Source organism: Tubulanus polymorphus, chromosome 1, assembly GCF_964204645.1.
Source record: "Tubulanus polymorphus chromosome 1, tnTubPoly1.2, whole genome shotgun sequence".
NCBI lineage: Eukaryota > Metazoa > Nemertea > Palaeonemertea > Tubulaniformes > Tubulanidae > Tubulanus > Tubulanus polymorphus.
In genome coordinates this window covers 30,626,029-30,641,298 of record NC_134025.1, presented here as the reverse complement: position 1 = coordinate 30,641,298, position 15,270 = coordinate 30,626,029, and the positions used below count along the sequence as shown (strand labels likewise).

Genomic DNA, 15,270 nt, shown 5'->3' with positions numbered 1-15,270 from the left:
GCGGTTTATCCCAATGACATTCAATTCAGATACAACATATCAAACTCTTTATATCATGCTTATGAGATAAATTGAATAGAATGAAATGACAAACGAGTTTAATCGGGATTCGAACCGCGGGACAAGGTCACCAGCAATGACGTCATAGAGTCTAGGGTTACCCCTAACGACGAGTTGTTTACAAATGGTTGACAGTTCATACAGTCAGTGATTCGATTGACAAGATGAGCGTAAGGACGTATAACCCAGCTGTTAGAGTAGCAAACTGGTGCGAAAATCTGTATCTAGAAGATGATATCTTAAAAGATTTCATTGAGAAGAGAGAAAGAGGTAAGAATTCATTTATTGTAGAGTTCCAGTCAACAGCAAAGTGGCCAAAGAAGAATTATTTCATGAAAAAATAAAAAAGTCGTTTTCTTCAATGACAATTTCATTTCTTTCAACAAATGGAAGTTTTCAGTACTTAGAGTGTAGCCCTGACCCTAACCCTTACCCTGAACATTCCCCAATGGTTAAATCTAACGTATTACCGGACCTGCTGGTAGGACCTGGACCCTAATTTCTGCTGACCTTAATTTAGGCCAATTTGTATCAATATCTTTTTCAAATAATGTGTAAGGCTAAAATACTTTTCTTGTAATCAATGAACAAAGCATTAAGGGATTTTTTGGTTGATATTTCAGGTGAGCTTCTGATCCAGAAATCTGGTAAATTACGAGATAAAGTTTTGAATAAAGTAGATTTATCGGTGAGTCGAGATGGGTATCTTCATTTCGGGGACCGAGTGATGATTTTAAATCCGGGAGCGGTCGATCGTACGAAACACGCGTCCGGGGACGAACCGCGAGATGATAACGTCATCAGTATCAATATCAGCCCGAGCGCTCTTCACTCGGGTAGCTCGATACCGGCCGAGTGCGGCGTATCCGGATCCAAAAATACCGAGGCGTCGGCGAGGAACGTGTTTGTAATTACGAGCACGACCGGTCAGACGACGGGGACCCTCGCGTATCGGGAACCGTTCTATCTGTGCACCGGGGACGACGACGAGAGGTTGTATCTATCGAGCGAAGCTCTCACGTTCTCTAAAGTATCGGGTAAATCTCGACACAACAGCGTTTCTCTCGTCCCTAATCCGTCGTTCGGAACGCAATTTCAAGTTCTTCATTTCAACCCGAAACTTCGTATGGAATATGAACACACGCCGGTTCACGCGAATACGAAGGTTATCATCAATCACGTGCAAACTAATCACAACCTAGCCGTCGAACAGAAATATAAACTACGCACGCCGTTCGGCTGGGAATACGAGGTTTCTACCCATACGTATTTAGATTGTCATCGAGCGGAGATGGATGTGAATCATTTTATGTTCGTTTGTTCGGTTCCGGGCGACGATATCGCTCCACATGTCCTTAACAATAATTAGATTATAAACATTCATTCCATTCATTACTGATGATGATTTTGCTCCTGTTTTTCTGCTTGTTTCGTGAGGCTATTTATAACTTATCATAATCTATGTAATTAAATTCTAATATCAGAAGATTCTATGTATTATTTTCGATAGAAAGAAATAAACGCTTGATGAAAGATTATCAATATGAACCTGGACTTTTCTTTAAGCTCACAAAGTTTGAGATTGGACAGGATGAGGCACCTTTTTATTAGAAAAACATCGATTTCAATTGACACATCTTATTAATTTGTTTAAAAAAGATAGCAGCAGTTTTTTATAGTTTCTGTCTCGGTGAGTCGAGTCCGGCCCGCCACTCGTGGGCGCATATTGACCGTATAGTGCTGCCGCTATATATTCAATAAGCGGTGAACATGTGAACTAACTCAACTCACAAGATTTCTACTGCGGCATGTGAGTAAATAGTTAGTTCTCACATTTACCGTTAACGATGTGTATAGGGGCAGCACATGACGGTCATAATTTCAACAATCTAATGCCTACTGTGGCATGCGAATATTACACATTAAATCAAAGACATTCATTAGGCACTAATTTATAATTCAGTCGATGCTGCGATATTTCTAAATTCACACGATAATGAAAATGAAATAAACCCCATTCAATAAACAACAATATGATTTCTAGTCAAACCCCTTCATCATTTATTTCGATCTCTGTAAATAAAATTATTGTCCTTGAAAAGATATAGTGAAATGGAAAGATATAATGAAATGAAGTTATTCGCAGAGTCTCATTACACAAACACCAACTCCCATTTATATACACTTTAAACCAACAACAAAAAACAAACAAACGAATAAATAAATAAATAATTTCTCAAGGGCAGAATACAATTTGTAAACAGTACAAAACATTACTAAAGTAATTTCTATCAAAGAATATAGGACAAAGTGTCAACATAAAATTGAGTCGTTTTATATAAATTAAAGAAATACTGAACAAAGAAGGAGTGAGAATTATTTGTGGTTCGTTGTTGGTTCAGTAAGAACCTGATAAACGCGGAATGTTTTATTATGAAGAACTAATTTGAAGAATTTCATGTAAGCTGGTTTGCCGTATCTTATCTCGTTACAGAATCTCGGTACATTTGACCTCTTTAGTCCGGTGACATCCTGTGGTTTAAAGCCATCTGGAATCTAAAATAAAACATTCATTCATAGTTTTTTTATTACAATAACGAGCAAAACCTACAGTTGATGATTTAACAATGTATTGTGACAGTTTCAAAGTTTTGAAATCTATTCTGTCTGGTTTATTTGTATCATTGTCCCTTAGATTCTATCCCTAACCCTTTAGTTAGTAACATCTATATTTCAAATTACTGTTTATCATTATTATGTTGTTTTTCCGATGATGGAGTTTAGTCAAAACTGTCAGAATAAACTGTTATATCATCAACTGTGGGATTTGCTCATGAACTAAATGGACTGCAACTAGTCTGATCACGTCAGGATTCAATGAAGCAATCTGAAATAAATATACGTACAAGGCCATTGTCTAAATCTAGTAATGAAGGAAGACCACATCCATCAGCTTTATTCACTAAACATATACTGTCTTCAAGTATGAAATAACTGACGTCATATTTACGAAATATATCGTACATCACTTCGGGCTCGGTTTTAGCGTACATTTGATAGAGCTGCAAAATAAAATAGAGACGCATTAAAAATTGGAAGATATTTCTGAGATTGTTCTATAACGCACAGATATTAATCTGCGTGGATCTTACCTCCAACGTGCGTTCACGAAGCACTTTATCTTCATAATGAGGATGATTAGTAAGTGGTCGTCCGGTGCACAGTTTGACCCCGGCTAGTAACTGCATGCTACCAGTGAACGCTGCTCCTTTTAATGTCGATTTGCTACAGAAAAAACAAAACAATTCAAAATACGGCGGCTCATTCAAACTGATCTCGGTTAAACATGAACTAATTCAACTCAAGGTAGTCTAGAGTCAAATACAGCAAGATCCAGTTCCACTATTCTTGACTAGATTTTTTAAACCTTGAATTAAATCTTCACTCACAATTGTGGATCTCGGTTTCAAAAAGTATATCAGAAAAGTTGACTTCAGATAAACTTACTTGATCCATTCCATTAACTGAACTGTATCTGGATCATAAAACTCCCTCAAATCTTCTAACTCTTTAGTTACTGCCGGCATACACTAACATAATGAAATATGATACATTTAATGATCAACAGTTGTTAAGAGTTTAACAGTTTTTGAGCTACCGGCCCAAGATAAAAAAACTTACATTCATATATAAAGCAGCAATAACTATCACTGTCACTCCGTGTCTGACAGCATCGACGTGGAAACTATCGAACTGTTTCGGAAGCCATTTTCTCCAGAATCCAAAATCAGCGATTCCTACCGCTCCTAACACGCACATAAACGGCGTCCACAGATATTTGAAACGTAAAGTAGTCATCGCCATGCCGGCGAAAAATACAATCTGTATCGTAATGTAAGCTAACTCGGGTCTCTGTGAGAAAAATCCAAACTTCGATGGATCTTTGTTCGCGCCGCTAAAAAAAAAGAATTCAGAAAAATCGAAAATAAATCATTTTTTTACTGAACAATTTTTTCGTTGATTGAAAGAATAGATTCATACGTACCACCAGAATTTGAATACGGTATGAACAAGCGCGAGTAACAGAACACAATGTGTGCCGATATAGAACGGTAGAACAAGATTACCAGTCAGTCTCTCAAACGTATCGTACGGTAGAAATTCAAAACCACCGTTACAAATATATAGATTTGTATCGAAATCACTGAAATATAATAACAAGTATCAGTTTACTGTTACACAGGTAATTGAGGCCAGTTCTGTCTGTGTCATTTCAGTTCCAATCTTAACTCACAACTGTGGAACTGGGTCCCTTTTCTCCAGAGGAAATTAAACTAAAATTTATGTTTTAATTGCTATTGATGCTTCTTTATTGTGGCTAACAATTCAAAGTTAACCGTTTTAAGTTTCGACTTCCTCATGAAACTGGACCCCGTAAAAATAAGGTGATGATTTTTATCAGTAACAGTAGCTACGTACCGTGGATCTCCCATTCCTAATTTCTTTAAAACGAATTTGAAAACGTGAGCATCGGATTCATGAGTGATTAGAACCTAAAGTATAATGCAGTCATCGTACAGAATATCAGTAAAAACAATAATCTTTTCATTCTCGTATAACATGAAAAACCTACAGTAAAATACATTACCTTCACAGAGACGTTTATTGCAGCAGTTAGAACAAACACTAATACGATATATACTACAAGCTTGATTATTTTCACCAGAAAATTACCAGAGCTTCGCGGACCCTGCGTAAGAGAAAAACATTTCATAATTCAAACATAGAATTCACAGTCAATGAGCAACAGGCTTCATACGAATAAAATACCTTGATATAGAAAACGACAAATGCAGCCGGAATAAAACTGAGAACTAAAGCTGATAACATCATTTGATTTCCAAACTGTAGAATAGCCACGAGTAAAACTGAACACATCTGAATTAACATCACGCGTTGAGCCTATAAAATATAAAATTACATCAATCAGTCAGTTATACTAGACATTACACACATTTTTTCAAAAATTTCAAATTTGTTCACTATCTTTTACGGAAATCGTCAATTTTCATTTTCGACAGCAATCTTTCCGCTGAAATATTAGTAGTTCTTACCTTTCTGATAGGAATGATTTCGAGAATTGCTGTTCCAAATATCGCGAATGCTTGTAAAAGTAGAACGAATTGTGCGAATTGCCAGGCCATCGTAAAACAAAACATAGCAATTCCCATCAGCCATAAACATAACTTCTACAAAATACAAACATTTTCAAAACTGACAAGTAGAAGAGAGTGAATTGTGTGATTGATAATACTTTAGTTACTCTACCTCTCTTTTCATATTAGGACGGAAAAACCAAGTAACAAGAGTTAACTGTATCCACAGGAATGGTAACGCGAAACTTTCTCTTAGAGGAATCGTGTAAGCCACTCGCGTTGTGTCGATTCTACAACATAAAATCATTCATTCATTTCATAATTGGAAGTGGTGAATTATTGTGTAAAGATATTTATTGATTCTTATGGTTAGAAAAAGCATTTTTTAATGAGAATTATGATTAAAATGCTGCTTGCCTATTGAATATGTAAAATAAAGATGCTAAAACGCCAGCAAGCCAAGAACTACTCAACATCCAAGCCATGACAAATAAAGCCGATACAAGACACCCGTGTAACACAAATACACTGTTTATGTAGAAGAATATAGGTTGGGTCTGCAATTTAGAGAAAATCAGGTTAAAAAGGCGAATGGGAATGTATTCATAAAGTACATCTTACAGATAAAAAATTCCCAGATATGTTCAGAATTGACACTTGACAGAATTCCGGAAATTTCTGGCCAGAATTTTCAGCCACAATTTCTGTTTTCCGGAATTGACACTTGACAGAATTCGGTCAAGTGTCATTTCTGGACATGTATGAAAATTCCATGATTTTAAAGAATTGGCCAGTTCTCAAAACTGTGGTAGAAATTTGCTTTATGTTATTTATAAATGGTCCCATAGATGAATTGTTAAAGACTGTATTAAATAAATGTGAGATGTTACCTTTAATGAGAGAATTCTATGCGTTATACTGAGAACGACTTCTTGATAAATATTGAATCGTTGTAGAATATTAATCGTTCTCAAGTGTTCCGTATCGTTGTTATAGATCAAACGTTTTAAACCGGTGAATATAGACGGCGCTTTGATCATATCTTTGAAGTAGGAGTAATACAGGCCCGATTCCGTGCGGAATGAAATTTCTCTTTCGACCTCCTGAAAAAGAGCAGATTATACTGTAAATCACAGACGCAGAGAATAATGTGTAATAGTCGAACTCGATTCAGATCTCTGACGGGGAGATGAGTCTGATATCAATCTCAGTATTTTGAAATTAATAAACGAAACCCATAATTGATGAAGTTTTGACTAAACTTCCATCATCAGAGAAACAGAAAACCCTAATTATGAAATCATCAACTGTGGGTTTTGTTCATTAATAGTCAAACTCGTTCAATCCACTTAATCCGCTCAGTTTAATCGACTTAATCCACTCTTAATCCACTTAATTCACTCTCTAATCCACCTTCATCAGGAAACCATATACGGTCTAGATATATAAATGTTCATTAAATAAAATAATATGATGTTTAATCAGGAGTTCTCATAACATAGATGAAATTTGGATTGGCTAAAACGATCCAAATCAAGCGGGTTTCAATGTATTACCCAGTTCCTTTTCATAGGACTGATTTAAATTCATATCAAACAAAGTGAAAGACTCAAATCAAGAGACCTGGTGGGATAGAACTCAAATTGAGAGACTGCATCTCTTTTGATGGATCTGTCACAATTTAAAATGGTATAAAAAGCAAGTGAAAATGTGATGATTCTAACTTTTCAGCTGTCGTGTAAATTATGAATATATGAAACATATAATACTGATAATAGTTGTCAGTTTTATAAACACCTTGCGGCAATTTGAAGCTGTATAAACATATACTAATAATAGTTCGTCAGTTTTAATACTGCAGGTGCACATTTTACATGTCAACTCAAAACATACTGATACATATCAGCATAGAATTCATACGATGATTTTTTGATATCAGAGATAAACATTTAAATCACAGATAATTATTTAACACAGATAACTGTTTAACTCAGAGATAACCATTTAAGTACAAACAGTCTCCCTCCCTGATTAGACCAACCAATCAGAAGTTCATTGCAAGGTGCTTCCTGAAAATCTAATTAACTTTTAGCCCCTTAAAAGAAGAATTTCATTAAAAATTCCTGAAAAACTTTACCTGAATGTTTGAAAACCAAAGCTGACTTTCATGCGTTTGTCGTATAAGGGATGAATTATATCTAGCTATGTAAGCACAGGCGAAAACACCGGCTACGAAAAATAGAATATTATTAAAATTCCATCCGATCAGAAATAATGAATAACCGCTAGTTTCCTTATTATCGTTTGTATCCGTTTTTTTCGATGAATTTGAGAAAGTTTTGCGTCGTTTGTTATGATGAGGAGAAACCATGATGAGACAGAGAGTGAGAGTGAGTGATACAGTCAGTGATACAGTCAGTCAGTCTATAGTTAGTGTGACAGACTGCACAATATCTCGTGTATGTATTCACCAGTAAACAGATGTTACAGATTGAAAATAGTTTTAATATTTGTTCAGATCACCATCAATCCCTCAATAGATCATCATTAATAGATCATCATTAGTATCAATTCATGTTTTACACAATTCAAAAGAAAAACACCTTTTACTTAATCGATAAAAAACTGCCAATTCCAGATTTTCATCTAATCAGGTCCCGATCCCACGGTCTAGGCTTAGATTTAATCGAGACTAGTCTAATCTTATTTCTAATCTATGGCGAATATGTCTACTTAATCTCATCGATGGTGAATCAACTTAATAACAGTCTTTATTCGATATTTGAGACTGCTTTAACTAGCTCATATCTGAACATTCACGGCCAGCCTTCTTCAAGTGAAATTATTGCGTCAAATCAAGATTTCTCATAAACAAGAATCTTGTCAGTCTAAATAATATAATAATATGTGTCTAGCCGCTGTTCTCCAGGGGTAACCTATATTGAGTGTTCTAGGGGTAACCCATAAGATCAAACTGTGTTCACAATATGTTACATGCGAAAAAAAAGTAGTCACATTATTGCATTGAATGCATACATAATGATTAATAGAAAATCTCCTCAGCTCAGCGCGAGGAAGGAATTCAGATATAGACAATCTCAGCATTGATGAGAAAAAATGGTTCTGTAGACCACTCAGAGAATTGAGTCTAAACGTCACTACTCTACTCTTAGTTTTGAAAATGTCTCATAGAATTGAGTCTAACCATCACTACTCCCTTAGTTTTGAAAATGTCTCATAGAATTGAGTCTAAATGTCACTACTCTCTTAGTTTTTGAAAGTAGCTGATAGAATTGAGTCTAACGTCACTACTCTACTCTTAGTTTTGAAAATGTCTCATAGAATTGAGTCTAAACGTCACTACTCTCTTAGTTTTTGAAAGTAGCTGATAGAATTGAGTCTAAACGTCATTACTCTCTTAGTTTTTGAAAGTAGCTGATAGAATTGAGTCTTAAGATCACTACTCTCTTAGTTTTGAAAATGGCTGATGGAATTGAGTTTCAATGTCACTTTCTAATAGTTTTGAAAATATCACATATAATTGAGTTTAAACGTCACTACTCTTTAAGTCTATGATTGTATATTTTTTCTTTAATTAAATCAGACAGCCAATCACTTTTTCTATGGAAACCAATACCATTATGTTTTAAAATAAAAAAATTCAAAACTTAAGAAAACCAGTTTATAGATTAGAATAATGGATGAAAACTGTTTTTACCTTGATATTCGAGAACCATAGATTATTTTCATGTATTGTGAACATATATTCAGCGTGTTTGTAAGATACAACTGTCATCAGTACGAGACCCACTGAAATACTCAACAGTATTCCAAATAAATTCCATCCAGGTTTTGCTTCATTTTTCCCCTGATCAGCAGCTCCCTGTTTGGCTGCGTTGATGTTCTTCGAGTTGGAAGCGTTCTTCTTCTTGAAATCAGCACTCTGGGTCATTCGCGATTTCCTCTTTCGAACGTCGCTATTGGAAGCCATTTTTCAGGATATTTTGATATAGAAGAATCTGGAATGAAAAAAAGAAATTTATAAGCATTGATTATCTCATCTCTGAAGGAACGAGTTTTACTGAAGAAGGGCCCAAATTTTTAAAAGCATGAAAGCAGAAAGGGAAGACACGGTTCAGGTACTTTGATTCATCCAATGGACTTACTACAAACAACGTGTGAACTGAATTGTAGAAGGGTTGGTTATTTTTAGTGTGTGGCTTTATTTGCAGCAGAGCGTGAATTACCTATCACTTTTCAAATTCAATCAACCGTGAATAAAATCTACCGGTGAATAATCTACCGGTGCACCGCCTAGCGGAGCAATAATCAAATTCAATCAGCATTTATTACCTTGCTATACACCGGTGGTTGAAGCGTTTTAAAGCTAACTCTTTACTCATTCGTTCATTTGAAATGGTAAGATTGATGGTTTTTATATCTAATCTATTAAAAGATAAGTTTAACCCGCTTATAGTCAATCTTTACCTGATTTATACTGGTTTAAAAGGGTAAAACGTTAAGAGAAAACTAAATTCAAACATTTCAATTCAATTCAATGTTGATTAAATTGCGACATTTTTTGACATTACTATTCGAAATATTTTATTATTTATTTCAGTCTGTGACGTTACATACAGATCTAGGTAATTTGAAAATAGAAATATTTTGTGACGAAGTACCCAAGACAAGTGAGGTATGTGACCAGTGAAATCAAACCAGCCTTGCGCTACTGAGTCCAAAGCGCAAATCGCAGAAAATATTTCATTAACAATATTTTATATTTGTAGAATTTTTTAGCACTATGCGCCAGTGGTTATTATGACGGATGTATATTTCACAGGAATATTAAAGATTTTATGTTGCAAACTGGTGATCCTTCAGGTAACTATCTCAACATTCTTCAATCACTCAATAATCTATATGTTCTAATATACAGATAGTCTAGTATAAAGAGTTGAATGATAATTGTAGGAACTGGTAAAGGTGGTAAAAGTATCTGGGGTGGAAAGTTTGCTGATGAATATCATGAGGATCTAAAGGTAATTAACTCAGGATCTCGACCCCCCGCACGTTTAGGTTTTACTGGATTTGATCAACTGATTAATTATCTGATTGATTTACTGATTATTTGATCGATCAACTGATTGATTGTGTTTGAATTTTTGTAGCACAATAAAAGAGGAATGATTTCCATGGCGAATAACGGCCCGAATACAAACGGTTCACAGTTTTTTATCACTTACGGAAAACAGCCACATTTAGACATGAAATACACAGTGTTTGGAAAGTAAGTTGCATCAAAATCTTCAATGTCAATAGACTGCACATTTTCACCAGTTCTTGTATTATAGTTAATCTCTTTCCTGTTTTATATTGTAGGGTTATCGATGGTTTAGATGTTTTGGATGAATTTGAAAAACTGGAAGTTGCTGAGAAAACCTATCGACCGGTTGGTGAGACTAGGATTAATTCAATAACTATACACGCCAATCCAATCGCTGATCAGGAACCTTAGAAAATATCGGCTTTATATTAATGCATTTAGCAACTCGTGTAAATTTGAAACAGGACAAATGACTTGATTTATATTAAATCACTGTAAAAATAAAACTTTTATTTTGATAAAAATAAGTGTCATTTACAATCAATCTGCCTTTGTTCTGCCTTGTGAAGAATTCGCTTTTATGCGAGCTCTATTGAATGTTTGTAATTAGGTACCGGTATATCAAATCCTGATTACAAACTCTCTACCGGCCGCTTCTATCAAGTTTACAGATTACAAACTCTCTACCGACCGCTTCTATCAGGTTTACAGATTACAAACTCTCTACCGACCGCTTCTATCAGGTTTACAGATTACAAACTCTCTACCGGCCGCTTCTATCAGGTTTACAGATTACAAACTCTCTACCGACCGCTTCTATCAGGTTTACAGATTACAAACTCTCTACCGGCCGCTTCTATCAGGTTTACAGATTACAAACTCTCTACCGGCCGCTTCTATCAGGTTTACAGATTACAAACTCTCTACCGGCCGCTTCTATCAGGTTTACAGATTACAAACTCTCTACCGACCGCTTCTATCAGGTTTACAGATTACAAACTCTCTACCGGCCGCTTCTATCAGGTTTACAGATTACAAACTCTCTACCGACCGCTTCTATCAGGTTTACAGATTACAAACTCTACCGACCGCTTCTATCAGGTTTACAGATTACAAACTCTCTACCTTTTATCAGGTTTACAGATTACAAACTCTCTACCGACCGCTTCTATCAGGTTTACAGATTACAAACTCTACCGACCGCTTCTATCAGGTTTACAGATTACAAACTCTCTACCGACCGCTTCTATCAGGTTTACAGATTACAAACTCTCTACCGGCCGCTTCAATCAGGTTTACAGATTACAAACTCTCTACCGACAGCTTCTATCAGGTTTACAGATTACAAACTCTCTACCGGCCGCTTCTATCAGGTTTACAGATTACAAACTCTCTACCGGCCGCTTCTATCAGGTTTACAGATTACAAACTCTCTACCGACCGCTTCTATCAGGTTTACAGATTACAAACTCTCTACCGACCGCTTCTATCGGGTTTACAGATGATGCTATTCTAAAATAGGTAGGGCGACTGGTCGAAAGGAAAGCACTTGAAGATAATTCCAGAATCAGCAGAGGCCAACCATTCCTGCCTAAGTATAGGCACAATTTTTACTTAAAAATGTGTCATTGCTTCCTTAGTCATCCTTGAGAAATCATTAAAAAATCAAAACTTAAAATCAACAAAATTAAGCTTTATTTACATTCTGCACTGAATCGAAGTTAATCGTCCTCTGCCACAATGAAGTTAATTTTTCTCCAGTGTAAGTCGTTTTTTCAGTTGATTCACGTGTTCCGAATTTAATGAATATTGTTTTTTAACGGTCGGTTTGCAAGATTTATCAGTAGTAATTTCGATTTCCAGAATGCTGTACAAATCAACCAACTTTTGTTGACAGTTTCTGATGCTCTGAAACAATCGCAATAACTAACATCAGTTATTCAGTATGAGAAATGTTTTTCAAAAATATTCCCTGTAAACCTACTTGGCTGATTCGTGTTTTGATTTCTGGGTTTTTCGAAGCTTGTTTTCGAAAATTACACATTTCCTGAGCCGTGTAACCGATCAGTTCAGTGAGAAACTACAGCGAAAATAATCTAAGTAAATCATACAATAATGAGTACACTACATTGAGCCAGATGTCAACTGACCTGATCACTGAGATCTACATCTACTGATGCAGTGCCATCGTTAATTTTAGCCGATAAGCTCCAATATTGACCAGAATTAAATTCTAATTTACCGGTCAATGTTGAGATATATGCCTGTCATATGAAATAGAAAGAAAACTGTCAACGTTTTATATTCCATTAATTTCTTACTTGACCGTTACATTTTACCTTTACTCTAAATATGAGAGGTTCGGTGACTGGAAGCAGTTTCTCAACTCGACTTAGATATGTGAATGGAGCCTGTTTGAAGTGTAGATCATTTCTATATCTACTGTTTGATATTCCTTTAATAGATAGAAAAATTAACAGTAAATTCATCAAAATCATTCATGGAATGATTGTATCTGATTTTACCGTGTCGTGTGTTGTTAGTTGCGTGTAGAGTCTCGAACACCGGCCAATTCAATACTCTCAACAAATCTTTCACTTCACGATTAGAATCAGTTTCCAGGTCAATTCCTGATCCACTCGGGTTATTAGTCGCAAAGAGAGGTTCTGATACATGTTGATTAACTGGACTCTGAATCGGACCAGGTTGTCGAACAGGACCAGGTTGTCGAAGTTGACTCTGAAGTGGACCAGGTTGATGAACTGGACCAGGTTGTCGAACTTGACTCTGAACTGGACCAGGTTGTCGAACTGGAACCTGATATGGACCAGGTTGTCGAGCTGGACTTGGAATTGGTTCTGGTATTTGGCTAAGCATTAGGTCCATATCATCTTCATCTTGCCACTGAAATCAGTATTAACAAAATTCAATTGGATGAAAATTCGTTTTCATCAAAATGAGTAACATGATAATACTTACGGGATCATCCATTGCTTGTAAAATAGCTGGATCCATTTCATCATTAAACAATGAATCGTCCAACATCTCAGTAGAAGCAGCAGTGGTCATCATTACTGATTCTTCATTAGAATCTTCAACCTTCGGTTAAATATTTAGCATCATTAATATTCAATTTAATTCCCTTGAGAATTCGAAATATAAACTATCAAAACCCGAACCTGTCTATGACGATTCTCTTCTGCGCGATTCGGTTCATTTTCATCTTCTTCAATATTTCTAAACAAAATCAATGAAAACATTTTCAACCGATAGATTCATTTATTTCAATTATATTGTGACGATGCGGTAAGAATCTGTACATACAAATGCCCGGCTAGAATTTGAATCTGAGTTAGTTGTTGAAGATGTTCAACTTGTCCACCGAGAACTTCTATATTATCCCTGGTTAACATCAGAACACCATGACGACAAATAATATTCCCTTTTAACAATAACTGATCGTAGAAAATAGAAATTAGACTTTAGTGAAAATATCTACTCCTATCCTTGAACAAAAAAAAACAGTTAACTCAGGCAAAATGGGACACAATTCAATTTTTGTCATCATATTAAGGACATACACATCAATGTTGAGGAGTTTGAAAATCAACAAAGTGACGTATTTTATAGATGGCCCATTGTTTCATTACCTTTGTTCCTGGAGGTAAATTCAAATTTATTTGAGGAATTGGTTTATACTCCATTCCAAAAACCTGTTGATTACCATCGGTTAAACACATCATCAACATACGACTTGCTTTTGGCTCCCACTAAAATCAGATATAGAAATTCTTTAAAGAAAAATTACAATCTGAAAAACTACAAATAAAATCTCTGAAATGATGACATCATTAACTTACTGATGTTTGAGTAGGAGCAGCTGAAACTTGTTCATTTTCATTTTCTGTTCCTTTCAGTTTTTGGAGCTGACTGTAAGCTGAAACTCCGGCATCTCGCATTGAATTTATCTGAATTGTTCAAAATTCAATTTGGACCAAATTTCACAATTTTGAGCATTTGATTACAATTAGAATTTGAGTTAATTAACTGAAATGCACTATTTGAGCAACAGCCCCCGTATAATGAGAAGGGTTTGCACGGTTACCTGAACACAATATTTCTCATTCAAGTTACATTTATCATCTTTACTGAGATTTAAAGGAAATGAAGAACTATTGAGTTGTTGTAAATCGGTTTCTAACCACTGTTCATAAACCAGATGACTCAACTGAGTGACACTAGAACCGGCTTCCTGCTGAAACAAAACACACAAACAGTAACAGCTTTATTGAAATATATTGATCCAACTGCTCAAATTTTCAACATCAAACTTCAAAGTGCGATATTTCAAAGCTACTGAAGCTACTACTGAAGCTAATTCAAAAATTTAAAAAGCATAATGTTATTTGAAACTTCCTTTTTCGAATCAGCTTTGTTTCAGTTAGATTAACACAGAATCTTTAATGATGAACCGACACTGACCTGATATTCAGAAAGAATCCATTCAATACACGCATTCAACCATTCATCTGGAACTGTCACCGACTTCTGTTTTAACTGCAGTTTTACTTGTTGAGCCGTTCTTGCGTTCATATTTGTTGATTCAAGTCAACCAGACCGATTTAAATAGAGTTTAATAAATTTTGACAGTTCATAGCGCGCTCGGTGACTACGACCTTGAATACGATGCACCACTACCGAAATTGCATCCACTGGTGGCAGCACCTTCCGTTAGCGCTAATTACGCGGGCCGCCAGAGTCGTTCGGTTTCGTTTCGCCATTCGGTGGCCGATTTCCAAGTAGGAAAACAAATACGACCGACTTTTTTCATTCAAATTTCATCAAATCAGCGAAAATGTGAAAATATATTCGAAACCGATTCCGTTTTTTCTTTCAACTGATTCCGTTCAAGCTTTAAGAAAAGGAAAAAGTTGTGGCAACTCAAAG

The 15,270-nt window shown here is 35.6% G+C and overlaps 4 protein-coding genes across 5 annotated transcripts; 2 read left to right on the top strand and 2 right to left on the bottom strand.

Annotated features, from left to right (window-relative positions):
- Positions 1 to 173: 173 nt before the first annotated feature.
- On the top strand, positions 174 to 1,543 carry LOC141913522 (cilia- and flagella-associated protein 161-like). The gene is made up of 2 exons (XM_074804959.1): positions 174 to 330; positions 684 to 1,543. Exons 1-2 carry the CDS (start codon positions 225 to 227, stop codon positions 1,427 to 1,429), a joined length of 852 nt encoding a protein of 283 aa, XP_074661060.1. The 5' UTR covers positions 174 to 224; the 3' UTR covers positions 1,430 to 1,543.
- Positions 1,544 to 2,116: 573 nt separating this feature from the next.
- Positions 2,117 to 9,505, bottom strand: LOC141909728 (protein C-mannosyl-transferase DPY19L3-like). Its single transcript, XM_074800323.1, has 15 exons — positions 9,464 to 9,505; positions 8,935 to 9,235; positions 6,136 to 6,319; positions 5,634 to 5,832; positions 5,389 to 5,506; positions 5,175 to 5,309; positions 4,891 to 5,022; positions 4,709 to 4,810; positions 4,540 to 4,613; positions 4,106 to 4,264; positions 3,742 to 4,015; positions 3,568 to 3,650; positions 3,213 to 3,345; positions 2,967 to 3,122; positions 2,117 to 2,616 (listed from the first exon to the last, which is right to left on the bottom strand). Exons 2-15 carry the CDS (start codon positions 9,205 to 9,207, stop codon positions 2,437 to 2,439), a joined length of 2,202 nt encoding a protein of 733 aa, XP_074656424.1. The 5' UTR covers positions 9,208 to 9,235; positions 9,464 to 9,505; the 3' UTR covers positions 2,117 to 2,436.
- A 55-nt stretch (positions 9,506 to 9,560) lies between these two features.
- On the top strand, positions 9,561 to 10,810 carry LOC141905571 (peptidyl-prolyl cis-trans isomerase-like 3). The gene is made up of 6 exons (XM_074794488.1): positions 9,561 to 9,635; positions 9,838 to 9,912; positions 10,007 to 10,100; positions 10,191 to 10,258; positions 10,388 to 10,506; positions 10,599 to 10,810. The coding sequence occupies exons 1-6, from the start codon at positions 9,633 to 9,635 to the stop codon at positions 10,732 to 10,734; spliced, it is 495 nt and encodes a 164-aa protein (XP_074650589.1). The 5' UTR covers positions 9,561 to 9,632; the 3' UTR covers positions 10,735 to 10,810.
- A 1,232-nt stretch (positions 10,811 to 12,042) lies between these two features.
- Positions 12,043 to 14,977, bottom strand: LOC141905556 (recQ-mediated genome instability protein 1-like). 2 transcript variants are annotated; one of them, XM_074794467.1, is made up of 12 exons: positions 14,806 to 14,977; positions 14,429 to 14,575; positions 14,184 to 14,291; positions 13,974 to 14,093; positions 13,648 to 13,778; positions 13,503 to 13,560; positions 13,303 to 13,422; positions 12,849 to 13,227; positions 12,663 to 12,778; positions 12,474 to 12,587; positions 12,308 to 12,403; positions 12,043 to 12,231 (listed from the first exon to the last, which is right to left on the bottom strand). In XM_074794467.1, exons 1-12 carry the CDS (start codon positions 14,914 to 14,916, stop codon positions 12,070 to 12,072), a joined length of 1,662 nt encoding a protein of 553 aa, XP_074650568.1. In that variant the 5' UTR covers positions 14,917 to 14,977; the 3' UTR covers positions 12,043 to 12,069. The 2 variants fall into 2 exon arrangements, with proteins under 2 accessions (XP_074650568.1, XP_074650576.1); XM_074794475.1 differs by having other exon boundaries at positions 12,108 to 12,223.
- Positions 14,978 to 15,270: the final 293 nt, after the last annotated feature.